This window comes from Archocentrus centrarchus, chromosome 18, assembly GCF_007364275.1.
Source record: "Archocentrus centrarchus isolate MPI-CPG fArcCen1 chromosome 18, fArcCen1, whole genome shotgun sequence".
In the NCBI taxonomy this organism is placed as follows: Eukaryota; Metazoa; Chordata; class Actinopteri; order Cichliformes; family Cichlidae; genus Archocentrus; species Archocentrus centrarchus.
In genome coordinates this window covers 1,079,527-1,091,655 of record NC_044363.1, presented here as the reverse complement: position 1 = coordinate 1,091,655, position 12,129 = coordinate 1,079,527, and the positions used below count along the sequence as shown (strand labels likewise).

The window sequence follows — 12,129 nt, the reverse complement described above, 5'->3', positions numbered from 1 at the left end:
GCGTGGAACAAGCTGGAAGTGAGACCAGCCTCATTATTCCCACGACGAGTGCATCGAGGCAGCGACACCTTCTGAGTCAGGGCAACTTGCTCCCATCCCAGTGCGTCAAATACTGCTGTTCTGTCAGACGCTGCCTCCGGGAAACACAAGCTATCCTTTGGTAACAGTCCAGCTGTTGTTTTACACTGTAGCTCCCTTTGTTTTTGCTGAGTCGTTTAACACTTTGACACCCTGGGAATACGACTCAAAATTAATGGTGATCATTAAAAATAATGTTCTGCCTTCAACGGAATAACGAAGAAATTTGAGTGTGCATGTTCCTGATATCATTAAAAGCTGTATCCTGAGAACACCAGGAGAAGGTCGGAACAGAAGAGTCAGCCTTTAGGTTTCGCTCTGTCCCTTCTCTCTCTCTATTTTTCTGCTTTCACACTTCAAACTGTTTTCTTCCCGTCATATCCTACATCAAAAAAAGCTTTGCTTATTACATGTATAACATAACTGTTTGCATAACAGAGGCATCCCATTTCATCCCTCTTTCTCTCCATCCTTACATTTGAGTCACTTTTTTCTCTAGCAGTGCAGAGGACACTGCTAGATTAATCAGAAGTGTTTTGAGGAAGGGAAAAGAAGAAGAGGGGAAGTGGAATAAAGGGGAGGCTGTTGCCAAATCAATCCCGCAGTCAATTTGAGGCTTGAGATCATATACACAATAAATAAACAAGGAGAAAGTAGAGCTGGGAAGAGGAGAGGGAGGAACGGCTCAGCACGGGGAAGCAGTAGCAGGACACAGTTAAGCTGTGAGGAGGGCCTCTGCAGGCCTGTACTCTGCGATGCTGCTCTGCAGTGCTGTATTGTGCAGCACAGTTGGTCTCTACAGGAATAAGAGGAGGATTACAGTCATCTGTGAGAAGTCACACAGAGTTTAACTTATGGACAGCTGTGCTTTATTTAGTTTCCTGTGTGAGGGAAGCTGGTTGGAAAACGGACTCATTCCAAGATTACGTCTAAAGTCTGCTCAACTTTGAGCCCTAACTGGACCATTATTGCACAATGTAAATAATATAATATTCTATAATTCTGTGTGCATTGTGTATAGTATATAGTGTAAATTACTTTTTATTCTCCTTATTTATATGTGTGTATGTATATATGGCTGCAGGTACAAAATACATTTCACTGTGCATTGTATTGTGTATAATTGCGCATGTGACAAATAAACACTATCTTATCTTATCTATATTAAGTATTTTTTTTAGTTTTGTTGAACAGGCTACAAAATGCATATACATTGACTGGTTAACAAATTTATGTCAGACTCAGACTAAATATCTTTTTGTCTGTAGCGATGGTTACTATGTAAGATTAGACGAATCTATTTGCAAAATCTTGCCTTTTCTTGATCAGTTAACTACACATTGTCAGTCATGCTTGCACGATGAGCTAACTAGCTTGTGCTAACACTGGGAAAAGCAAGCCAGCCGACAATGGCAGCCAAATTGCCCTGTGTAATTCAGGCTTTCTACTCAATTTTAGAGTTCTAGAGTTGCATACTATGCAAGCAAAAATCAGCTGTCGTGGATGACACCCAATTTTCCTTCCTGAACTGAACCAGCCCTCTACGATGTCCAGATCAGTCCATAATTGGGCAGATAGTCTGAACCTGGCATTAGTTCATTCATGCTAACAAGAGTTGAGGGAACCAAACAGAAGAGTCCAAAAAATTCCAATATGCTAGACTTTCTGTTGGGAATTTGGATAAAGTATCAGTTTTCATCCATTATGACTCAATGTGGGCTAAAATAATCCAACTGCACGGTGGTGCGGTGGTTAGCACTTTTGCCTCACAGCTAGAATGACATCTAGAAGGTCTGAGTTCTCTCTCTGTGTGGAGTTTGCATGTTCTCCCCGTGTCTGCGTGGGTTTCCTCCGGGTACTCTGGTTTCCTCCCACAGTCCAAAGACATGCACTTACTAGGGTTAGGTTAATTGGTAACTCTAAATTGCTCATAGGTGTGAATGTGAGTGTAAATGATTGTCTGTTTTTCTGTGTTGGCCCTGCGACAAATTGGCAATCTGTACAGGGTGTATCCTGCCTCTCATCCTATGTCAGCTGGGATAGGCTCCAGCACCTCTGTGACCCTGAATAGGATATACGGAAGAGAATGGGTGGATATATGGATGGATGGGTGGATGGATGGGTGGATAATCAAAGTGTCATGCATGCCGTCCTGGTAAAAGGACGAGTTCTTTTATATAGCGCTTTCTACTCTATCTGAGCACTCAAAAAGCTTTATACAACAAGGTTTAACCTTCCTGATCTGAAGCAGCACCATATGTTGTCCAGACTGGTCCATAATTGGGCTGAAATCTTATAGTCTGAACCAGGCATTTGCTCATTCAGGCTAACATGATTATTATAAAAATATCAATTTGCAGTTAGTATGCAAGATATAAATAAACTTAATTTCTCTTAAGCAGTAAGTAATTCACAACTTTTTTACTCATGTGTTGCTTTCAACAACACATTCCTTCTCCCATCTCTCTCAACTATTTGCAGTTATTTAAAATTCCCTCCTACTTAAAAATGTGCCACACATAGATGTTTGACCTTCTCCGTGTCCATAGAAATTGATTTTGTGGCATCAGCACTCATTAAGAAGCCAGTCACAGCTCAGTATACAACCCACATAGGTGCAATGTGGTATACATACACTCAGATGCAACTTTTCCGTGATGTAGGTGACATCTAAAGTTCAGCAGTTAGAACTTTTCACAATATCTGCACATGATGCTAGATTTTTCAGGGGGCAGGAATCATTGTGTTCTCAGCAAAATGGACAATTTATCAGTGCCACAAGAGTAGCAGATATAATTTACCCACTGTCTTGGACCTGCAATATTTTCTAAACTAAACAGTTGCATTCTTGTTCTACTCTGATCTTGGATTATTGTAGCTTCTTTACTCTAAAGTAGTCTTACCTTCATGCTCAAAGCGACAAGTAACAGCATGTTACCACTGAAGAGCAGGAGGCTCACAGATACACTGCTGCCTGCAGGTTTTCTATAAGGTCCTTCCATTTTCTGTCCTGCTTATCCACCTAGGGTCACAGAGGAGCTGAAGCCTATCCCCACTGACAACAACTAAGAAGCAGGATGCAGCCTGGACTCTTTATGATCCAGGTTCTACAGGGGTAAGACAGACCTAGATAACCACTCACATCCACATTTAAGGACTATTAAAATTACCAATTAACCCAAGAAGCATGTATTTTGACTAGAAGTGAAACTGGAAGATCCGGAGGAAAGCCCACACTGGGCACTGGAAGAACATGTAAACTCCACAGAGAAAGGACACAGGATTAACCCAAGCAGTTACCTCCAGGGATGAAAAATGAATCGCATACTTACGTGCCAAAATCTGCAGTTCCTTGAACGGCCACTTGCATTTGGTTTTATAAGCAAGTCGGTCCCCATAGACTCCCATGTTAAAATTGCCAATTTCAGGATGAATCATCCCTAAAGTCTGTCTTATGTGATCTGCAGTGTGGGATCATCTCTGTCAAGATGATCCCACACTGCTTCAGTAGCGTTGAGGTACAGGCCCTGGGGATGCCATTCAGTGACTGTTAGTGTTTCATTTTTTTTTTCTATCCAGGTACGCGTTTACTACATTGGCAGTGTGTTTGGGATCATTGTCATGCTAAAAAAAAAAAACTTAAGCTAATCAGATGCTTGCCAGATGGTATAACATGGTGGCCCAAAATCTGATGGTACATTAATGTCAAGCTGTAAACTATAATATATGCATTAATAATTTGTCATTATCCAAAATGATCAAGCTGCTCTGAAAGATATTAGAATACATTCATGATGTCAAGTCATTTTGGCAATGTTTAATAACATTTTAAATGATCTCAATCCCTATATAATTGCAAGAATATGAAATAGTCTTTTCCTGACAGCACTGAGATCATTAACGTGACACTTGAACTAATAAAGTTGCAGACAACAAGTGGATTTGCATTGGCAACAAACGAAACAGCCTTTCTCCACTCGCACGTTGTCATTTGCGTTGGAAAGAAATGAGCTTTAATGGCTCAAGAGCAGATTAAATGACTTGCAGCTGAGCTTCACGCCTGATTTCCCCAGTGGTCGATGCCTCTGATGACAAGACAACTACTTTCACATTCCTGTTATTTAACTTCCACCTCTTCCCCCAGGCCTTCCTCTCCGTGACTGATTTCTCTGTGTCTTTATCTGTCTTCCTTTCACTTCCATCTGTCTTTTTCTTTTTTGCCCCTCTCCTCTCCATCCCTGGTGTTTTTTTGTTTTTTTGTCTCTTTGTCATGAATTAACATCCTTTTTTCTTATCTCACTGTGTTTTTTTTGCACGTCTCTCCATTTTTCTTCCTTATTTGTTCCCTTTCAGTTCCCCTGTTGCTTCCTGTCATTCTCTCCGTCCTGTGAAACCAATGCTCTCCCATCCGCATCCATTCATCTTTGTCCTATTTTACCCTGCAGCCTCATCTGTCTGGCTCTTCATCACGCTCTCTTCTTGTCTCTGCCTTGTATTCTCACTTCTCCTTGTTTGGTACTCTTCATGCTCTTCTTCTCATCCTTGTGAGCCCGCTTTGCTTCTCTTCTTACCTTTCTCCTCATCTGGCAGACGGAGCTTTCACTTTCAGTGTTCACATCTTTTTCCTCCTTGGATGCTTCAGCTCTCACACAGAGCTGAGCTTCCCTCATCTGCCTTTCAAGTTTTTTTTGCTTCTCTGCCCTCTGCAAAGGAGCGTTATCAAGCACTGGGGGAAAGTTAGAGAAAAAAGAACAGAGTTGTTCCACAGCGCAGAGAGAGATAAGTAAAATTTCCTTCTAACTGTGGGAGATGGTAATTACAGTGGATAAAAGTCTGGGAATCAAATTCCTCCTCATGGCTTTCCGATTTACACAGAGAGTCAATGGCTTTCATCTCTCTGTCTCTTTCTCCATTTTTCTTCCATTCTCTCTATGTCCATCAAACTGTCTCCTTCTGAGATTTTGGTTTCTTCCTCCACAGAAAGAATTGAGATCTCTCACCGCTTACCCACCGAACTTAGCCTCCCTCTTCTTTCTTTTCAGGTATTTACTTTACTGCTGCTAACCCCTAAAATTTGGCACGCACATATCCACTATTGATATGCCATACATATGAACTTTTGAAACACTTTTGAAGTGGACTGAGCCCATTTGTAAAAAGATGATGATGTTTAAATGTGACCACAGTTTCTCAGTTGTCTGCCTGTTTTTACAGCAGTACAATCAAATCACTTAAATGTGCATTCCTAATGAGGTGGATTACTCAATTAAAATTTAGTAATAAGCAAAATCCTGTCTACATATAAAGCAATTTGCTCTGCAATTTGCTTTGGAGTTACCATTACTATCATCTCTGGGTGCAGTAATAACCATCTGATATTTCCAACACAGTCACATCAGTTACCAGTATTCTTTGCTCCTTTGGGAGTACCTTCAATTGTTCACATCAAAGTTCAGATTAGTTTGACTCAGACCCCTGGGAAACACCCCAGAAACACCTCTGATTAAACCTCCATCCATCCGTTTTCCTCATCCCCCTTAAAAGAGGTCAAGGGGACGTGTTGCCAGTCCATCACATATTGACATCCACGTTCACACCTAGAGCCAATTTAGAATTACCAGTTAACTTAACAAGTATGTAAGTACTTATGAGTACCCAGGAGAGAACCTGTGTAGGTACAGGGAAAAGAGGCAAATTCCACACAGGAAGGCCCCAGCCAGCTGGCAGGTTTGAATCAGGAATTAGGTAACCTGCCGACCACTGTGCCACTTCTAAGTACAAATCACCATATTTAATTGATCTCTGTGTGTACATCTCTTTTTTTATGATTTTATGACAGGAGAAAGGACCGAAGGGCAGGACATTTTACCCATACATAAAGATGGATGTAGAAACTGTAACATTTTGAAACCTAAACATTAGTATTTTGGCTGCTGCTATGTTGACATTGTTGTTGTTGTTGATGGGGTTTTGGTTGGTTGGTTGGTTGGTTGGTTGGTTGGTTGGTTGGTTGGTTTTTGTTTTTTAGTTTTTTTTATCTAATATGAATAAAAGGGTGGGATGTTAGCAAATGCATTTATAAACTCTACAAATGCAATGCATAGAGTTTAAGTAATGGACAAATAAAATGCTAGCTGGTGTAGCTAGATCAGTGTAGCCACGTCACCAACTTGATCATCCAGACAAATGAGGACAGATGGATGGATGTATGGATGGTGAGCACCTACCTCTCCATTTTGCATGAAATACAAATGCAAATTATTTTGCATTATTATTTTTTTTAAACAAACATGCTTATTTATTTCCTTATCACATTACTACAGAAAGATGAAAATAAGACATTTTACTGAATATCTCAACTAACTTCAGCCCTAAGTGTCCTTAAATTTTTTGCATTCAAATGAATAGAAAGTTCTGTATTAACAACCTAAAACTGCATGTTGTGCTTAGAAAAATGTTTGGCTATGTAAAGAGTAAGTGATTTGTAATAAAGTGGACATGCCAAAATAATATACAGTATAGCAACTTTATTCCCATTAGAAAGATAAATAAATCTTAAACTTGCTCTGCACTCTCCTCTTTCCTCCAGCTTTATTATAGCTTTGCCAGCTTTATTATATAACAGCCAAGAACAGGGAAGGAGAGGGGAGGGGAGGAGCAGAGGGTGGCAGCTCCTGTGACCTCCCACCAAAGGAGGGAGACACAGTGATTGAGGAGCCATCAGCTGCATGCCAGCTGCTCCTCGTGCTCCCCATCACTCCCTCCTCTCTCGCTGCCTTTCTCTCTGTCATCCTCACGTTCCCCCCCCTCCTTCTGTGTCTCACTTCCTCTCTCTTCCTCTGCCAGCCCATCTTGTCTCATTGGCTCAGTTTTCTCTGGCCTTTCTTCTCATTCTCCACTCCTCTGTGATGCTCTTATTCTTTGTGTCCACCTCTCTCTCGCTTACGGAACTACAGTCTGCTTGGCGACGGCTTCTTCTGTCACCTAGTTATATGAAATCCCTGAAGGAGCTTGGTTTAAAAAAGTGATAAAAGTATTCCAAGGCCATACAAAATCCACTCTCGTCACTTTTTTGTTCTATTACATCCCCTCAGGGTTTCTGTACCTTTTTCCAACTTTTTCTTTCCCTCTATTTGGCTTTCCTTTCAATGTCCTGCCTTCCTGACACATTTGGGTCCAGTTCAGTCTGTGAGTACCACAGTTGGCTGCAGGGGCCAGGGCCTCAGATATAAACTTCACTTTTCTCTCCCTTAATTATTTATCACCTGTGACCCATCTAGGGTTAGGGGAGGGTTGGATTTTGTATTCTGGCTACATAATAAATAGGTTTGTTAAAATGTAGGCCAGTGATTGGCCCATTTCCAAAGGTGCAAAGACTTTAACTTTTTAACATTGACTAGGTCACCTGTAGAGGGAAGGATGTGATGACAGGTTTATCTGTTGACTGATGTACAGTGAAAAGATTGGCATTAATCCATTTTCCAAGCTGGTGTTCTGATGACTCAACCTTCCTAGCACCTGTAAACTAATGAACTACATTAAGGTCAGTTTATTTGGAGGGCGAAGTTCAATTTAGCTGATCTTTGACAAGCAAATCCAAGCAAAAATCAGCCTAGCTAGTTTGCCCTTAGGGTTCCCAGCTGCTCCCTGTTGGGAGTCAAACCTCATGCTTTGGTAAAACATGTGACATCATGTTACATTATGTAAATTTGTGCTCAGGCAAGGATGATGCAAAAATATTAAAACAGATGTAAAAAAAAAAAAATTGTACTGGACGAAATCATGTTTGAAAGTCGCTTTTATGTCATCAAAAAGCAAAAGAAAATATAACTACAGTTCACAAACACATGCTCTCAAGAGTAACTGGGTAAAATGGCTTCTTAAATAAGTTTAAAAAAAAATAAATAAATAAGATGGACCTTTTATGTCTGCCTCCTCCTGTTGTTGGTGTGGACTCTCCCTCTTTGAGTTTACTTCCTCTTTTATTATGAAAGTTAGTTCATCATGTGACCTTCTTTGTTTTCACTTCCCTCCTTTGTTCTTTTTCCCGACCCTCATGAGAGTCTGAGTTCACCTGTACCTTATTACTCTTCTCTTACTGGTGTGTCTTTTCCCTTCCTCTTTGTCAGGTCGTCATCTAAATCTCCCTCCAGTTTCTGAGTCCTCCACAACAATCAGCTTTCAGTCAGCTATTGGGTCCCAGCAAGAATTTTCCTAAACAAAACTACTCAGGTAGAGATTGCTGTTTGGGGTAAAATACACCCTTTTTTTTTACATTAACCCTGCATGTTGAAAAATGACTCTTAATGATACCCACTGCAATTAAATGTAACACAAAGGGGTCCATATGTAACAAGCTGGGAAGCTGAGATTTATTTCTAAAAGACACCTTCTGTAGTAGCATCAAGAGAGAGAATGTAACAATGGACAGCTGGTAGAAAAGAGAGGGTTGGGTTAACCAAGCAGGTTAATCTGGACAGAGAATTTCTTGTCAGTATCAATAACAACTTGGTGGATACAATCAATACAATTCATGACCTCCACTGGCCAAGAAAAGTGCCAAAACAAAGAAACAAAAACCATGAACAGGTTTTCTACAGGTGAATTGTAGTTGCAAATAAAATGGAGTTGAACTGAAAGCTGCCCGCTTGCCAGTTTGCATTTTACAGTCTCTACACATTGTCATGCACGCACACTTATACAGTGTGTAAGACTTAATGCTCACACAGCAATTTCTACTCATTCAATGCTCTGTGCAGCCAGGTAGATGATTGCGCTTCTGATTGATACTCCAATCCAGTGATGTCAGTCTCTAGAAGATTGCCTGCTTGAATTAATAAATACTCTGAAAGTGCGCAGTTTGAGTTTTACAGAGTTTACCTGTCACATGCCACCTTTACTATACCTTGAAAATGCAAAGAGCCCAGGAATGCTACACAGCAGACACTGGGATTGATGGACTTAGTGTTGTTATAAAATGAACCCATGCAAACACTTTGCGGGGTGACCTCCACTGACTGACGTTTAATGCCACAAGACACTAGGGCTGCTGTTACACAATGGCAGCCTTTACATCCATCGGAGCATGAGCCCTGTTCGCCTTCAGATGTGCCCAGCGATATTATGTGATAATTTCAGATGGGATGTTCAGCCGATGTTTGCCTCAGCGTAGGTGTGCTGTTACATAAGAGGGAGAGGTGAGTGCAGATCTAATCAGTTACTGTGGAGCTCTATGGAGGTGTTTAACCAAGCAGCTTGGGCCCCGGTGCCACACCAACTCTCAAGTTTTCCCATTCCTCCTGGAATTTTTTTTTTTTTTTTTACGTGAGAATCTGTCTTTTATTCTGGAGAGTTGTCTTGAAATATTTCACTCATCATTAACTAAATAAACAGTTCATACAAATACTGCTACGTTTCCCCGTCAGCAAACACAGTCCTGCCAAGTTACATAATGCTGTAACATTTTCTCTCTAGGACATGTGCCAAGGGAAAACCTTACAGTGAACACCTCTAGGTTAGATCCAGGTTATTCCAACCCAGTAACAATCCTGCTGTCACAAGGATTCTGACATCTTAATAAAATGCTGAAATATAATCTTTACACAGGAAAACACAGCTGGCAGTCAAAGTGATTTCCTCCTCTTCCCTCTGTAGATTGTAAATCCAAAATTGTGCTAAGCTCATGTTTTCCCTCCAAACTGGTGTTTTGACAGAAAAAAAGGAAAAAAAGTGCTGTGTTGCCACATCAGGGATTTCCTGTAATATAATATTGATCTCTTTGGGAAGGTTGGAGTCCATCCAGGGACTCTGGGGAATCATGGGATATGATGTTTTTAGTCAATAATGTTCCAGGTGATGACCCGTCACATGATTAGATCTGACTGTACAACTACAGACTCAGCAGCCAAAGAGGGACAGCAGGTTTTTGCATTAATGGGAAGAACTGTAGGCCTTCAATAAAATCTGCAGAGGATTGTTTGATACCATTAAAAGCTGAACTCACACAACATAGTGCTGAAGTGCCAGGTTTTGATTTCAATAATGAGTAGTATGGTTGTTAAAAAAAAATCAATACTCAGATATTTATCAATACTAAAAATTACTATCAGATTAGATACAGTAGCAATAACAATAGTGCCGTCTTCGCCTCCTCCAGTTGACACACAGCACCTGCAGACAACATTATCCCAGCAGGCACACACGTTAATGCTAGCCTTTTTACTGTTAGCAATTACAGTATCCAACAGCTGCATTAGCCATCTATTAAGTTATCATTAATGTAGCGGCTAGCAGCTATGGCTAGTAATAAAATTATAACATTAGTGCTAGGGAGCAAACATTTTAACACAACTATTTGTGCCTATAAAGGCAATAAGTTTCTGTTACAGTCATGAATGAAGCAGAGAAAAGTCTACCAGCAGCTACACAACACACACACACACACACACACACACACACACACACACACACACACACACACACACATTTGAAGACTAGTTGAAAGGTCAGTGATTAATGAGGATTTTTAATTGTGTATAGACCTCTACCTTGACAAACATGCATACATTAGAAAGCCTGTCTCCCCTTGAGCGATATGGCGGCAGCATTGACACACTGTTCCAATGAACAGCTGTGACCGCTGTGACATCTAGCCCGTGTGTTCAGGAGACATCCCACGACATCAGCTTCCTAGTGGTAAATGCACCACAGTTTTAACTGAGAGTTCCTGCTATGGAGCCAGGAACTCTCACATAGACCCAGCAGGTTAAAGACCCTTTAATGTTTCATTGAAATTTGTTGGAAATTGGCACTCTCACATACACCTACAAAGTTCAGGGCGTAGAGACTGAGAGACACCTACAGTGCAGCGTGTGTACTCACAGATGAGTTATTCATAGATACATAAAGCTTACAGCTTGAAGGTCAGAATGACTGTAAGCAAAAACAATTAAAAACATGTGTCTGAAGAGCTTAATCAGTGCCACAGATCTTCTGTGATATATTATGCAATGAGAATGAATCCCATTTGGCTGCCGTTCACCCAGTCCACCTCGCCAAGTGTGCATGCATTTTCAGCCTGATCGATCCCAGAGCAAATCAAACCAGAAGGCATGGCAATGTTGTCGTGCCTCTGTGTGCTCTCAGGATGTTAATCTGTCTTACCAGGAAGACCCCTTTTAAATGTCCTTTGGCATTAGCGGGGGAAATTCCTAGCGGTGTATGTACTGACTCAGGCATAAACCAGAAACCTTGTACATCAACAGTGTCTCAGAGTCTGTCCTCCTTTACTTACAGAAGGAGCTGCTTTCGTCCTTTGTGCCTTCCATGGTGCCATCCGGCAGCATCTGGAGGTAGAAGCCGTGTCTGCAGTAGAGCCGCGTGACGATGCCCTTCAGCTGAGGCTCTGCAGAGCAAACACAATGTTAAACACACGTTAACGTCTAGGAGCACACATACACTCTCATCAGGTGACATATATTAATGCACACACCTACCTATGGGGCAGGTTTTAATATTTACCCTGTGAAACAGTCAAACAGTGAAGTGTGTGTACGCATATAGGTGTGTGTGTGTGTGTGTGTGTGTGTGACTGTGGCTTTCATCACGATTGATGGGACCTCAGTGTTGGGTAAAAAAAAAAAAAGGCATCTTTTCCAGAGAGACTGAGTGAGGAAGGCAAGCTGTTCAAGCTGTTTTATTCTGTGCGTGTATTTACATCCATGCACACGTGCGACTCCTCGCAGCAGCAGCCCTTCGCTCCACAAGGTGAGCAAAGGGCCAAGAGGTCAGCCATTTGGGGAATAATAAAGGAAATCATATCTATTGCACTGCTACATTTTTTTACAAAAGCTTGTTTGTTTTTTTTACGCTTTTGATGTGTAATTAACTTGACTGAGGTAAAGCATTTGAGGTATAAATATGAATCCAAAACTCTATTTATAGTCTCTTTTTTGGTTAGACTATAAATTGCAGTTCCTTGAGTGGCCACTAGAAACTGGCTCCTAAAGCAAGTTAATCCCCACAGACTCATTTATTACAAAATGCCCAGTT

The 12,129-nt window shown here is 41.1% G+C and overlaps 1 protein-coding gene across 2 annotated transcripts in view; it reads right to left on the bottom strand.

Annotated features, from left to right (window-relative positions):
• fgf11a (fibroblast growth factor 11a) overlaps window positions 1-12,129 on the bottom strand; it is an 89,312-nt gene that overhangs the window by 33,307 nt on the left and 43,876 nt on the right. Inside the window, exon 4 of one of the 2 annotated variants that reach the window (XM_030754169.1) lies at window positions 11,372-11,480. In XM_030754169.1, the coding sequence (XP_030610029.1) occupies window positions 11,372-11,480 (109 nt within the window). Of the gene's footprint in view, window positions 1-11,371; window positions 11,483-12,129 lie in introns of both variants that reach the window. The other variant, XM_030754167.1, reaches the window with a different exon arrangement.